We start from the raw sequence: 16,274 nt of genomic DNA on the forward strand, positions 1-16,274 counted from the left end.
TGATGGGAGGGATCTACATGGATCAGGGAGTCATCCCTGACCCCAGGACTCCACACTAACAACTATAATGACCTTACAGATCAAGCTAAGCACAATACATACCTCAAAAAGAATCCTGTAAAAGCAAATGTATAGAAAATAAACTGTCATCAAGTACAAGGAAAGCACATGGGCAGCAGGAACAGAGGGAGCCATGTCAGGGGACAGGAACAGGTTCACAGGTCCAGGAACTCTGGTGCAACAGCTGCACTCCCAGTTTGACACTTCCATCAGTCCCCAGAGCACATACAGACACTTTCCTGCCTGGACTTTGCCATCACAATCCACATCTGTCACTGACACATGAGGGAGCCAGGACAGACACATGGACAAGGGGAATGCCATGAGATTTCAGCATTGCTCAACGTTATTGCCATGGGCTAAGAGTGAAACCAATCTAGAACAAGTTAACAGCACACAACATACACAGGAACTCCACAACTCACCAGCACCCACCACTCCATTTGGCAAAATATTTATTCTTAGTAAATCCTTGGGAAGCAGTTGGTCACCAAGAACTCCTCGGACACTTTTCAGGCTGTAACAATGCTTTTGGTAGCAGTAAATAAAACTGTCTCTTTTTACAGTGTACAAAAACAAAGAGACACTGAAGTGACAGGTAACAGTAAACCACAGGGAAAGGGGGAGAAGGGGTAAGACAAAGGCAAAAGCAAGAGGAACCTGTCCCGCCTGGCAGTGCTGCCACGACTAGTTACCCGTACAATCCTCAGCCCCACGTCGGTGTCAGCCCCAGCACAGCTCTCAACTGCAGGTTTATGCTCCAGGAGAGGAATCTGATGCGATGTAGCAGCTTCAGTCACTCTTTCACAGTACTGCATGTCAACACTGGGAATGGTTTCTGATATGGTTTAGACTGCACACAGTACTTGGGTAGAAAAAGAGTTAGTTACTCCCACTCCGTAGTTCCTGGTGGCTTTGATGTCAAGTCATACATCACCCGAGAAATGCCAGGGATCTTCTTGATCTCTGCCACCATTTTCAACACAACCTGTGGTGGAGGGGAAAAGAAATATCAGAGAAAGGTGTGTAAAGCATCTGATGAAAATTAGCTGAGAAAAGCTTAAAGGAAAACTGCTCACGTTAATCCTGTTAGACATGAGAGGAAGAACCTATTTGCTATTAGCATATTGCCACCAATTAGGTAATAAAACCAACCAAAACCTCTGGCTCATGGTATCTGCAGTTATATTTGGGGCTTGCTGACTTTTGGTAGAGACTACACCAGGGTGTAGATCATAAAACACATCCCTCCAGGCAGCAGCTCTTCAGCTTCAAAGCTGCTTCTTGAGAGCTCAGAAGGAACACGCATTACTGTGTGTTACTATAAATCCCTTCCAGACTTCTCTCACCCCACCATCTCCAGCTGAACCTTCAAACACAGTGAAATCCTTTCCAAAATAAAAAAAGGTTGCTTTAAAGGTGGAAAAATAAGTAACACTCAAAAGAGGCATCCAAAGGAAAGAGTCTCCAGTGAGAGTTAATCTCCAGAGTTCACAATCACTCATGTCATCAAAAATACTCTAGATGAGAATTTGTTGATCCTCAAAGTTCACCTTCTTTAAAAATACCACAGTTCCCAATGCCACTTACAAGGCACTGTTTATCATGCAAACATAAATGAACAATCCATTGCTCTCCATGGAAAAACAGGACTATTTTCCCCATAAATATGATTATTCTCTACAATTTCTACTACTTTTTCCTGATATTATTACCTAAAAGTGACCATTTTTCATCCTGAAGAATGTGGGTTTTGTGGTGTTTACTTCTTTTTAAACATAAATTTTGAGGTCAAATGGATCCTCATCTGATATAATGAACCAGTTCACATGGTAACTTCACCTTGAATTATTCATTTTTTCATGGATAGGCTAAAGTAGAAGATTTCAATTACATACAACTACTAAGCAATGCTCTAATGCTCTTAATGTATGTTTAATCAAAGGTCAATCCTGTTCTTCATCCACAGTGTATTCCCAAAGTAATTGAAATTGGACATGGATAAAGTTTCCCAGAAAAATATGCCTGAACTTGACACCTAAATCCCTTTAGTGACCTAAACAGCAAACAGGACACTCAGAGATGTTAAACATCAAGTCCCAGTAAAACCGGAAGTGCCAATCAAGGGCAATTCTGTGAGCCAGGACATCTCCAATTACTAATGTACAAACCAATTCCCAAATCCCCGGGACAGTTGGATATTCTTTCTCTTTTAACTGATGGTTCTTTGGCTGAGCTCTCCTGCAAAGCCTTTAAGTTTGTCACACCCATCTGCCAGCTCCTCATTTTGCCTGTTTTTCCCCAAAAATACTACTATATTCTTCCTAATGGATGCTATGAAAAAGCTGCAAGAAAATACAAGTCAAGGGAAGACAAAGAGGAAAAAAAGTCCTAATGAGCCAGTATAACGTGAGCTGATGGTGCAAAGGAAGGTGGAGTCTTTCATTACCTCCTCTGGGACCTCATTGCCAGGAGTGGCTGCAATGCCAGTCATGAAGTCACTGGTGATGAAGGGTCTGATGACCACAGATCTCTGACAGGAGGGTTGTTTCTGGAGGGGGTCCCGGTCGAAATGCAGTGGGGTCAGGATTATTGGCATCTGGCTAATCTTTCCGGCGTAACCTTGGGACAACAGCAGGACAAAGGGCATCCACTTGGTTTGGAGTGTGATACAAGTCCTACAAATTCCCATATGCACTTCAAACTCTACTAGGAGCTGCTTTTACATCTTCTGGGATCTTCTTGCTGCTGCTATCACAGCCCAGAGATCTCACACAGTCCTGCACCACTACAGCTACTCAAATTAGCACTGGAGGCACTGGCACAGGTTGCCCAGAGCAGCTGTGGCTGCCCCATCCCTGGAGGTGTTCCTGGCCAGGCTGGATGGGGCTTAAAGCAACCTGAGGTAGCAGAAGGTGTCCCTGCCCATGGTCATTGGAATGAGATGGTCTTTAATGTCCTTTCCAACCCAAATCATTCTATGAGTCCTTAAATTGCCACTTGAAATCATCTTTGAAATGACCTTTGAAATGTCTTTCCAGGCATGCAGAAAAATCCCAAATAATCTGTGTTATCCCTGTAATTCACTGTGAATCAATTAAAGATTCACTGTCCTTCCCACTAAACAAAGCCATGGGGTTTTATCAAACCCTATAATAAACCAAATAAAGAGCCATTCAAAAAGTTCTCTGTCCTTGATGTACCCAAGGAAAGCTCTTCAGCACCCTCAAGGCTCGTGGCTGGCAGACAACTCCAGGTAATAACATTTCACTTATTTTGTTACTCTCTCCTTCCAAAAGGCACCACACACAGACCCCAGTTTCACTGTTTAGATGGTGTAGAAGCCTGAGGTTGAGGTGTGTGGCAGCTCCCAGTGCTACAGGCTCTGCTCCCCCTGCCAGCCTCGTCCTGAGCTCCTGCCATGAGGAGGTTTTCCTCACTCAATCCTAACTCCAGGCTTATTTTTAGGAGAGATTCATTCACACAAAGCCAAGTGTCACCAAAAGTTAGCGAGACACAACTACAGCTTTACCAACACAGCCAACAGTGTTAGCCTCAGCCTTCGGAGGTGAATTAGGGACCAGTTCTGCTCCGGAAGCTTTGCAAACTGAGTGTGGATTCTCCAAGACAGAGATTAGCTGGTGCAACTCGATGTATACAAAATAGAGGCAAGTTTGGTGCAGTGCTTCCCACACACAGTGCATCTCCTAAGGTAATTCAGTACAACAAACTCAGACTGAGCCTCAGCACTATTTATTCCCATGCTCTGTTCTGAACACTCCCTGGGTGTGCAGGGCTTGGGTTTATAAATACAGATTATAAATAAATCTTACCTGGTCTAGTGGGGAGGTGTCCCTGCCCAGGGCAGGGGGTTGGGACTAGATGATCTGTAAGGTCCATTCCAACCCCTAAAATTCTATGATTCTATGATTCAAGTCAGGCAATATGAAAGCACCACCAGGGATAAGCATCTTCACCATTGGAAGCTTAGCATTTCTGCTCCCTTTTTCCCCACAAAAAACCCACATTATTTAAAAACTATGTCAAGTTTCTTCACTTCAGGTAAATACTGAGGACCGAGATCAGCTAAGGGAAGGAATTTGGTTGATTTCCATCTGTGTGACAGTACTTTCGGCAGAGGTTTGCAGTGCAGTGAAGCACTACAGCTCTGAGTTTAATGACATGTCAGTCCCCAAAATACCCTAAAACTAATTCCAGTCCTTTATTTATCACCTCTTGCAGCTTTCACAAGAGGCTCTTGCCTGTCATCACATTAAATGATCACTTTGGAGATATTTGCTTATAGATTTTGACAGTCTCAGTGTAATTATATCCAGTAATGTTTGTAGGGAGGTGGGGGTCTGACCCATGGGGGAAGGAGAAGCACCTACCAGACTCCCTGAGAATGTTGTGAGCCTCAAAGTCAGCCTGACGTAAAGTGCTGAGGACTCCTGTGGTCAGGAACGTGGGGGTGACGTCTGTGGGGGGTTCTTTGACTGCTGGGCCAAACACATACACAACTCTGCAACAGGATGGAGGAAAAAACACATTTTACGTTCATAGAACACATCAAATTGCCTCCAGGCTGTATCCTTAGTGCTGCAGTGAGAAAACAGAAACAGAAAGAAAGCCTAATCTTTTATTTTGCTTCTGATTTCTAAGAGGAAAGTACCAAACCTCTCATCAAATATAAACCTTATTGTTAATGGAGAACTGTGCTATCAGCACAGGGCACTGCAAGCTACACATCTACAGAGCATCTGTAATAAAATAGCCCCTGGATTCAATCCAGGCACATCAGCTTTATCACTTCAATCTCACTCCTTGTGTTTCAGATGCTGCAGAACACAGAGCAGAGTTGGTGCTGTCTGAGTGGCCTCAGATTTACTGCAATGTGTTCACACGAGTTATTTGAGCTTGCAGACACAACCCAAGAATACTTGTCTAAAATCCAGAGCAGAAAAGTATGCAAGGTTTATATTCCGTATTTTTGCTTGCAGTACAAAGTCTGCTGGGCAGGAGACCAACTATTTCAGTGCCCTCCCCAGTGCCAGTCCCTCCAAACAGCAAACATCCCCTGGGAGCTCTGTCCCAGGGATGTGGGATGGGCAGGAGGGAAGGTTAAATCCAGAGGAGCTCAAAGCAGCCAGCAATGCTCTGAAACTGCACAGGCAATCCTGATTTAGACCTTCTTTTGTCCCCTCTGCACTTCATTTCAACAAGTCCCTTGCAAGTCGAGGTCTCACCTTTCAGGCTAATCTTTCTTTCTTTCAGTAAGTGTGACACAATTTAAGGTTTGTTCTAGGCAATTATGTGCACTTTCATCAGAAAGCTCAGGCAAGGAGGATATGGTTCTCCACAGCTGATTTAATGTCTAAGCAACTTCAACTGCTACAACAGTTATAGAACTGAATAGGTAGAAAGTGTAACCTCACAGAGAGCTCAGTGAAGATCAAACTGGCCAGCTCTGGAGCTCTCCTCATGCCACTGGAACTGACAGCCCCACACAAAACCCTTTCTGACACAGAGCAAAACCATACTGCAGGGCAGCACAGCTCAGCAGCAGGATGGAGTCTTGCATAAATGATTGTACATGAGTTACATGAGATGTTGTCTATCAAATGCTTAAAAGAATGAGCAGAGAGGCTATCAGTTTCTTTCCAAGCTAGAAATAAACCTCTATTTTGATTTATTGTGTATTTCTAACCTCCTATTATACCATAGATTTAAACAGGACAGTGCTTGTGCATGCTGAACTTTCATACATTAATTAGCTCATTAGAAATAGAGCTAACTGAATAGTTACCTGTTGATGTTGTGGCACATGCGTGGTATGAGCCTAGCCAGGAACATCAGGGACTCCCAGTGTGGAGCATCTTTGCTGGAGATCCCACAGACATAGCTGTAGGAACGGCAGTCACCCTGGGGGCAAAAACAACAACTGCATGTCAACATGCTGCTAAAACAGCTCACAGTGCTTTCCTGTTCATTCTGGAGGTTACAGGGACATGTTTGGGGCCAACATTTAGCAGACACTAAGGTAGTGCAATCAGCTGAGAGATACAAAGTGAACGAGGAAACAGAGAGCAAGATGACAGATCTTGGGAAAGGAAATATTCAGATGGGGCAAAGAGAGGGGCAAATGTATAAAAGGAAAGATTCAGCTAAGGTGACCAGGGAAGAGGAAGTGATTGTGTGTTGGCATTTTCACTACACCATCCAAGGAAGGCCTCTGACAAAGTACAGAAACCTGATGACACTGCAGCTGAAAACAGCAACAAAGCCAACTGCAAAGAGTCACAGAAGGCACACACAACATTAGGCAGCTGACAATAAAATAGCAGATGTAATTCAATGCTGGTAGTGCAGGGAAAGGTACTTTACAGCTATAACTGCTCAGCAAGGAAATCTTCCAAGTTATTGCACACAATTCCATGGGAATGCTGGCTCAGCACTTGTGCTTGGTTTGTGTTTCTGTCCCCAAAGGACAGAAATGCCCATGGCATTAGCAGAGGAGGGAAAGGGAAGGACACACCACTGCTATTCCTTTCCTGCCAGGGATAAGGATTAGTGCAATTCAAACCAGCACAGGAAAGGACAACAAGGATGTGCAAATGTAGGAACGATTTTTAACCAACTTAGTCTAGGACTCCTGAGCCTCAATGGAAGCAACAGCAGAGGTCAAGGAGATTGTGAATGTCATGCAAAAAGTGCCTGTGAGTTACCACCATCACTGAACATAGATCATGTCCTCAAACACAACACCTGAGTGTCTGTTCAGGTGTTCTGACACCTCTGCACTCCACCAACACTGACAAGGGACAACAGCATGGCTATCACACCCATCTGAAGTCCATCTTCTTGAGTCAAGCTCTTTATTCCACATCTTAAAGCAGCAAACAATGTTCCACCACAGCCTGCCACACCCCTAGGGAGAAGCTTCCAGAACACCCCTGGAATGCCTCCATTTACCTGCACTCCCACAGTTTTGATTGGTAGCAAGAAGGCATTCAGTGAATGTAGGCTTGTAATCTGCATCAGTTTCTCCTGGTCTTCTTCACTTGTGCAGGCTTTGACCCTTTGCAGCAGAGTATGTGGCTGTGCAAGGATGCAGGAAAAACACATTTCAATTAAATAAAGCTCCCAAGGACTCAAGCAGAACTTGCACTGTGCAAATAAAACTGTTATTTAAGCCGCTGTTTGCTTAACTGTAGCCTGCATTTACCCCTTGGAACTATTAAAAAATACATTTCATTTAACAATTAAATATTAAGCAAAAGCACTTTGATGTGATTAGTCTGTGTGAGGTTTAGGCTGAAGCTCCAAGGCCACAGTGAAGCTCTTTTTCCTATGCTCATTTTCTCTGTCACAAAGCTGCACTCTCTTTTTTTGCGGCACTACAATTCTATTTACATATGCTGTAAATACTTGCCCTTCAGGATTTTCCAAACCACTCTGGGAAGCTGTTTCAACCTTACACCTTAGAGCAGCCACTGCCGATGATTTTTCACCTCCCTATGGTTTAGTTCAAGGGAGCTTAGAGCCATCACAAAGGTCATGACAGTTAAGACACGTAGAATTTAAACAGCACCCGTTAGAAACTCCAGGTTTGGGTTCAGGACACCTGGCAAGCACTAGTTCCCCAAGATGCACTTCCATTTCCCCATTCACTGATTGATTGGGTGTGCAAACATAGAAAGTTACAATGATTCCAGGAAGAGAAGTTTTTTTCCCTGCTACTGTGTGAAATGAGTATCTCCAGAAACCTCATCTGCACAAAGTTTAACCACAACAACATTTATTTACTATTTGAAAGGTAAATAAACTTCCATTTTCCAGAAGTTGTTCAACAGTTGCATCAGTCACAATGCTAAAAATTCCACTGTACTGCACTAAACAGCTTCAAGTGAGCTGTGCTGGGATGCATCACTCCTTCAAGAGCACAAACTAGTTGTTTTAACCTCTTTGCAGCTTCAACCTCACTGCATACCACTACAGAACGATGAACACTGCTGCTATGGATAGTAAAATTCAGCATTTTGTTACCTTCTTAACACTTGCAGAGAAATCTGCAACTATTTTCAGGATGTTGTTTGTCTCTGGGAAGTCTTTGCACACATAAGGCTCTTCAGCACAGATCACTCTGATTGCTAGACCAGGACCTGCAAAGCAACATTGGGAAAAATTATACTAAACAACAGGAAGCAGATTTTCACCTAAAAATGTGGAACGGTCATTGAGTTCTGTGTATTTTGCTATTGTATCTATGCTTCAATTGCCTAAACACCCTACAAGACTAAAAATAGCAACCCACAAGCAGTTTATTCCAGAGGAATATTTCTGTTCAGTACATTTAAGCACCAATTACCTACACCTTAAATGCTCTGGGGGTGCACTGAAGCACTCCGTGGTGCTGAGGTGTGGTGGATGGAGAGCAAAAAAAGAACAGGAACCTCCTCTCTCCTTGTGCTGGGCAAGTGGGATGAGAGGGTATAATACACAGTGAGTCTCCACTGTTTTTAAAGAGCCCTGAGGGATACTTGACCTTTTAGGTACTCAATATAAAAGCCCATACAATGTGCTGGAAGTGGCTGAAGAGTTTCTTGCCTTCCTTGGGCTCTGGTGCATTAGCTCCCAGCCCACGTGCTCCGCTCTGCCAGTTCTAAAGCATATGGACAGAAAAAATGTTCCCCTCTGAAAAGGACATAATATAGATTTTGCTATATTATCTCCTCTGATGTTTTCTGGTGGAGAACTCTTGGTATTCTCCAGGCATTCACTTCCAAAGCAGCAAATGCCCCTTGGAAAGGCAGAGCCAGGCCAGGACACAGTGGCAGCTCAGGCAGTGCTCACTGCACTTTACTGACTATTCCTGCTTTGGCTTCTACACCTAAGAACATACAAATGTGGCAAATGCAATTATAAAATCCTTTTATTATGTATATTTATTAAGCCGCTCTCAAACCTTCTATACCTGAAAGAAGATTCTGCTTAAGTAAAACCCTTTTTCTCTATGTTTAGTGATCAGTTTTATACTCTCACACACCGACGCTAAGTATCTGCTAAAACAACACTGATGTGACCCATATCCCTTCACTAACAGCACAGACCATGTCCCATACCTGGGAAGGGATGCCTTGAAACCAGCTCTTCAGGCAGACCAAGCTCTCTTCCCAGCACTCGAACTTCATCTTTGTGAAAGTCTTTCAGTGGTTCTATTACTTTCCCCTTTGAAACAAAAGAGGCAATTTACGCTCCAGCTCACATGTGCGAACAAAAAGCCTCCAATGTTTAGGTTATCACAGCTAAATTGACCTGTTTCTCCCAGCATCAGCTGCTAATGCTTCCACAAACACTGGACAGCAATCCCATGTGAATGTGAGCTCTGTACAGCAGCTGCAGGTCAGAGGGTGAGACAAGGAAGCTTCAGTGTGTGCCAGAAGTACTCATGGCTCCTGCAGTGAGATATAGCTGTAAGGTCAAGCTGGCTCTGGATTCACAAATTCAGACCGTTCCTGTCTTCGCTGGATGTTCAAATCCATCTATAAGCCTTGAAAATACTTTGTGCAGGGACAGAAATTAGAAGTGTGGATTGTTAGTTCTCTTCTCTCCTGTGGGTCAGTACTTATTGCTAACTGAGCACCTTCTACCAGGGCTGTTATGTGATGATCCATCATTCTGTCTTTCATGTGTTGGCTCTTTCTTAGAGTATTTTATAACACAGTTGGAGAACTTACCATTCCAATGCCAGAAAAAGCAAACTAAGGCAGTCTCCTACATTTGATTCTACATCATCTCCTACAGTGACCCTGTAGGATTTGCTTCATATGCAAATACTTAAGAGCTCTGCACAGGAAAGATGCTCAAAAAGCCTTTCTGGACTTCAGACTAAACAAACCCTTTGATGGCTGCACCATCAAAGGGACAGGGCTTGGGCTGCCTGTCTACAGACAGTGCAATCCCATCACCTCCAAGCTCATCATTGTGGTCCACAGAAGTCCATGTTGGGCCATTAGGGAAAGGAATTTTGGGTTCTCCAATTGCCAGCTGGCAAACAGACTGTGCCACCAGAGTGCTGCTGGCAGATACCTGATCAGGTTACTAGAAAGGTGATGCACAAGATGCATGAGAATAGAAAGAACTCACCCCTGAGGTACCTGAAGGAATCAGCCCTAGATTTCAACCCATTTAAATGTGTTGTTCTCTCTCAAAAGAAAATACCGTACTTGCAGGGTTGAATGTTAGAAGAGATTGAGGAGAACTTTGCTCCTCTCTCAACAGGAGAAGATTCTCTTTTTTAAAGCACTGTCATTGCTCTTGCCTGAATGCATGATGTGCCAGATCTGGACTATCAGGACCTAAAGATTACTCACTGACTCATGTTCAGAATGAAATACAACAGCAGGAACAAGTGACCCATTACACCCTGAATTCCAGCTGAACCAGAATGAAGTTACTTGAAAAGCCTTAAACTCCTCTCTGGCTAAAGGCATTGGTTTTGCCCTGCTTCCTTACCACAACATAGGTTTGTTTGGAGGGTTAAAATGTGAAAGAGTGAGCAAACAGCTTTTGGGTTGCAGTTGAGAGCATCACTATTCACTGAATGAACCCACACTCAATCTGCTGACACCTTCCTCAGCATCCAGTGCTGGGCAATACCCTAACAATTTTGATTCCTTTGAGAATGCAGCAACTACAGAGAAGTGTAATAAACTACAGTACAATCTCACAGGCCTTGTCAGAGCAGAATCTCAGGACAGTTATACGTGTCCATTTACCTCCTCTCGTAGCTTCCGAACGAGTTCCGTGTCATTGTGGTGAGTTTTGATGACTTCAGCTTTGCCACTTGCCACGAGGGAAGCACTTTCAATGAGATCAGGTCTGAGGGTTCCCTGAGCCAGAAAAACCTCTTCAGGTTTCAGGTTCATTTCTCCAATAACTTCATTGGCAATCTATAGGGTGGAGAGAAAAAAGAGAAGTGTTCCGGTCTAGTTTTTGGCTGTCAAAGGTCTAAAGGAAGAGAATGAATTGCCCAAGAAATGATACTGAGCTGCAAAAGCACAATCAGGAAGACTAAGACTAAACAGGATGGCAAATCTAGTACAATGCTTGTGAACCATGTTGCGACCATTGATTGACTGTCAAAGGTTTTAGGCTTAGGGTAATGTCCCAATGGTTTCTTAGCTCATTGACAACTTACATATGCACAACTTACACACCCAGCAATCTGAGCTAAATGTATATATGTATCATATTATTTAATAAAAATCCCCAAACAACAAACTACAAATATTACCTTAACAAAGGTGTCACCAATGATTTTTCTCTTTTCTTCAGGACTTGTGGTCATGTTCAAGGTCTTGCTAATTCTTTTCCGTGGAGTTCTGTCCTCATCTGAGATGGGCAGAGTTGTTGTACCATTATAGAAGGAATGAGCTGCATTCACCACTGCAGAAAGTTACAGGGATTGTTGGACAAAGTCAGAGAGGATCTTTATACAGGTTGGAAAAAAATAAGTTTAAGTTTATTGCTTAAAAAAGAGAAAATAACAGTCAAAGGACTGCAATGATTTTTAACTGCAATTAAACAGTGCAATACCTCAAGAATTAGTTGTAACTAAAGCCTTTTATTTTTTCTTACTAACCGACTACTTTTTCTGTAGAGTGAGGTTAGACAACCACATGAAAGTTCAGTTCTTGCCTCCCTCCTTAGATGATAATTCATTGCTTTATTTAAGCCATTTACAGGACAGTGTTTCCCCAAGGCCTTTCTGCAACCAAAATTAAATGATGCACTATTTACTCATGCTACATTATGCCTCTTAATTTAGAGAGGCTCTCAACCCAGAGACCAGCTGGGAGGCTCTCTGGCATCCTTCACCAGCACTGAACTCCCCTGACCTACAGAAGGAGCATTTGCAGCAAAGGGATTCCCTCAGTTTGCTCCTCTGGCTGCCTGCCAGAGCCTAGGTTTACTGCTCCACAGGGTGCAAGGATAACACAGATTTTTCCACTAAAAATAGAGAGCAAAAATAAAATAAATTAACAAAATATGTAGAAACAAAGCTTAGACTTTGGTGCTTGAGGACACTGCTCCACTGCACTGAGTCAGTCAGGCCAGGGGAAAGCATTGCTCACCTAGTGCCACACTTCCTGACCAAAACACAGGAGAATCTCTTGACAACACACAGAACAGGCAGCTACTGCTCCTTAAATTAATGAACCAGGCAGTATAAACAGCTCTGGTTGTTAGCACAACTCAAACACACACAATGTGTCTCCTCTGACCTCCTCGTGCTTGAAGTGCAAGAACAACCCTGAACCTTCTCATCAGCCACGAGAAGGCACTTTCTGCTCTCCCATGAACTGCCTCACAGAATCAAAAAGGTTGGAAAAGATCTCCAAGATCATAAAGTCCAACCTGTGCCTGATCACCACCTTGTTCTCAACAAGCTCCTCCAAAATCAATTTAAATGCACCTATTTAAAGGCAAGGAGAGCAAGAAAAAATGCCTTGAAAAAGTGATTTTGAAATGAGCTCAGAGCTCAAAAAGAAAGAGATCCAACACAAAAGTTAAAGCCCCAGAGAAGTGTTAACCAAGACACTGGAGAAAACTGAAATCCAGGGAGTTTTGCAGCAGCTGAACAGGATCACTGAACCATCAGCAGAGAAGTGACTGAGCAGCAGTGACTGATGCAGAAATCCACTGCTCTGCCTTGCCCCAGCAGCAGATATGGAGCTCTGTAACTCCATAAGAGTTATAACAGATGTAGCTATTCATTGTATGCCTCAACCAAATGAGTAAGGCTTAACATTTTAGGTTCGAATGTTCGTGAAGACCCCTAGATGGCTCCAATCTCGCTTCGGTATGTGAAGTCTGAGAACAGCACATCAATAAAACAACACACTGAATCAAGATTCTGGGAAAACAGCAACATCATTGATGGTACAAGGCACATTTAACAGATTTATGGTACCTTTCACTTGAATACCAAGTTTTTTGAGTGCCTCTTCCACAGACTGACTCTCCCTCTTGCGCATGAACCCGTTGTCTATGTGCACCGCGATGACCTGGTCGCGGTTCAGAGCTCGGTTCAACAGGGCAGTGCACACTGTTGAGTCCACACCACCACTGAGCAGCACCTGGGGAGGAGGATAAATGGGAAAAATACCCCAAAAATTGGTCAGTTGTCTATCGGGAAGTGTTAACACAACTCAGACACAACCAGGAGGATGAGAACAGACTATTGACCTACAGTCAATGATTTGGAAGGAAACAAGATGACAAATGTGTTGACTCAACTGTGCAATTCTTCTAAAACCTGGAAAATGTATGACCCAAAATCATGGCAATTCTGCCTTTTCCAAATTAACCTGAGTAACTGTATCAGTGTCTCTGCAAATAAGCTCCAGCTTTGAATCAAGCCACTCACCAGGACTTTGGAGGAGCCCACTTTGTCCTTGATGTGCTGGATGCACTGCAGTTCTCTGTTTTCCACTGTGAAGGTACCACTGCATCCCGCAATGTCATAGAGGAAATTCTTCAGGATCATCTTCCCATTGACTGTGAGGCTCACCTCAGGGTGGAACTGTGCTCCATACAGCTTTTTGGACTCATTTGCTATGCCTTCATGAGGGCAAGGGAAGGAGCAGGACAAAAACATAAACCAACAGGTTGGAAGTGAAATGCCCGAGGAAGTGAAGCACACACTGGTTGAGCAATTTATTCTGCCACACGTTGGCACAAATCACCAATGAAAACTAAAGATCCTTGCTGAGATTAGGAATGAGGGTACTGTTCTATCTAGAACACACAATCCCTCAGAAAACAAGGAAAACACTCAGACATCCTAGAAAAACCAATGTGAAAACAGAAAAATCAATGAGTTTTTTCCTCTCCATGATGCCTCATCCAGCCCTGCAGCCAAGCATGCTGACCCAGCTGCATCCAAGGCTGGCCAAGCTGTGTCCCTGTCTGACTTAGGAGCAACATCATCAGCCTTTTATTTTAAACCTTTCATTAAACAAACTAAACCAGGAGAACACTCAGATCTCACTAAATGGCTCAGCACAATTAAGACCTCTCCAGGGCTCCCATCCCTGAGGAAAGAGACTCAAGGAAGCTGTTTGGGATTCAGACATTCCAGTGGCTTTCAAAACTCAAGTTCTAAGGTCCTAAGTGACAATCTGTGTGTATAAACCCTCCTTTCAGCACCAACATTACTCTTGCTCAGTTGTGCGCTCATGAAATATTAAATACAATAACAAGTTAATCAAGCTTTAATAATTAATTAAACAGTGTTCGAGCTGTACTATTACAGTGCAAAAACCAACCACCACTTGCACTCACACCACAGTACACATCTCCCTCTCCCCTGCCTTACGGGAATTTGATTTCAAAGAGAAATAACCCATGCATACTTTAAAATAAGCTATATAAATAATGCTACATTTTATTTTAACCACATTTAAATCAGGACCATTCCTTTTCAAGTCTATTTATTTACTGTCATGACAGCACAAGGTGCAAACATACACAAGAATTTGTTAAAAACAACTCACTGATTTGGCAATTAAATAAGATATTCTGTTCCCATTTGGTTCTAACTCTTGTCTGCTACAATTCTTTAATCAACATTACCAAAAGGAAATTTCAGGGAGAAAATAAATACCTGCTATAATGTTCCCAGACTGTGCCACCACTTTGAATCCATCAGCCACTTTATCCACACTGTCTCCGTGGGTGAGGAGCACAAGCTCTTCCTTCTGAAGGCCCCTAAACAAAGATTAAAAACTACATTCAATACCAAAAAGAACAAAGACCTAACCCCCTGCTTTCCAAGAGATGCCATGAGGGACCCCCATAAAAGCTGACTGACCAGGTCCATTTGAAATACATGCAGGATTTTCTTCCCTTGAAGGGCCACCTCTAACTCCAACTTGTCTCCCTTGGAAGCTGCATAAGTTCTTGCACAATACAACCTTCTTATTCTGAAGGGTTTGGGTTGGGTTTTTTCCTTATAAACACCCCAATATTGAGGTATCACCTCTTGGACACAGAGTCATCTGGAGTCAATCAGGTTACAAGGAATCATTTCAATGAAGCTCTTAATTCCAATTTCAGATCTTAATTCCAATGAATTAAAGTCTTCTTGTTCAAAACTACAAGTTTTCAGGCCAATTTGGATACCTCAGATTACAGACAGGGCATGAAGCTCCTCAGGAGCTCTACAGAGGGAAGTTGATAAAATGGGAAGACCAAGGATGAGCAAACAGTGAGATTCTACAAGGAACTTGAGAGGCAGCAACAAACCAACAAGAAATCTCACTCTGGTTTTATAAACCATCACAAAGCCATTTTAAAGGAAGGCAGAAAACAAATGGTTTGGCATTTTCCATGACTTTCCAAAATGGGATGGTGCCAAGCAGTTCAAGAGCACTGTGGAAGGAGACAAGAGCTTAACAAAAAGATCTCCCGTCATGGAGTGTCTCAGTGAAGACTTTCAAATTTGAAATAATGGGTTCACACAACATTCCAAGCAAATACTTAGGCATTTCTGGAGCCAACTGAGAAGTTCTGCCTAAGTATTTGCTTCAATGAGTAACTCGATGGCCACACTTGTAAAGGTGTTATTATTAGAAATTATCAGACAAGCATTGATGCAATTTCACTCTCTGCTTTAAAAAAAAACCTTTTTCCCACCCAGACAGCCTTTCCCAGACTATTCCCACTATTGCTTTGATAACTCAAACTGTCTCTGCACCTGAAGAGTGAACATGTGTTATCCAGAGTGATGTTGAACACTCCATCCTCTCGGACACTCTTCTTGTGCACTGTCCCTCCAAACACCTTGTTCATCATCTGGGAAACAATGGGAAACACTCCATGAAAAAGTACCACAGAGTCTGACATCACTTCACACCTCAGTCTGCCCACGACTGACAACACCTCAGTACACACCAACCTGATTCTGCACATTAAATTCATTTGGTTTTCCAATTATAAGAATCATAATTTTAATTTATAATAGAGAAACCAATAAATTGTAAAGTTTTTATTTTGTATTTAATCATATTTCTAGAATTTATAATACTTTATTTCAGTCTTTTAACATTTTTGTAATTTTTATTTTACTTTAATTTCCAGATTTATGACATTTTATTGAATTTAATATGATGTAATTTCCACAATTATAAGAATCATAATTTTAATTT

At 42.7% G+C, this 16,274-nt stretch overlaps 1 protein-coding gene across 1 annotated transcript; it reads right to left on the reverse strand.

Annotated features, from left to right (window-relative positions):
* Positions 1-500: 500 nt before the first annotated feature.
* Positions 501-15,921, reverse strand: GMPS (guanine monphosphate synthase; the record flags this gene model as incomplete). The annotated part of the gene is made up of 13 exons (XM_009084550.1): positions 501-1,048; positions 2,510-2,682; positions 4,452-4,582; positions 5,867-5,982; positions 7,033-7,158; positions 8,107-8,222; positions 9,183-9,288; positions 10,839-11,012; positions 11,357-11,508; positions 13,037-13,202; positions 13,493-13,686; positions 14,732-14,835; positions 15,824-15,921. Coding segments are annotated over 13 exons (1,758 nt in total), but the record flags the coding sequence as incomplete, so codon positions are not given.
* Between the last annotated feature and the right edge of the window lie 353 nt (positions 15,922-16,274).

This window comes from Acanthisitta chloris, unplaced genomic scaffold (genome assembly GCF_000695815.1).
Source record: "Acanthisitta chloris isolate BGI_N310 unplaced genomic scaffold, ASM69581v1 scaffold30201, whole genome shotgun sequence".
NCBI classification, from domain to species: domain Eukaryota; kingdom Metazoa; phylum Chordata; class Aves; order Passeriformes; family Acanthisittidae; genus Acanthisitta; species Acanthisitta chloris.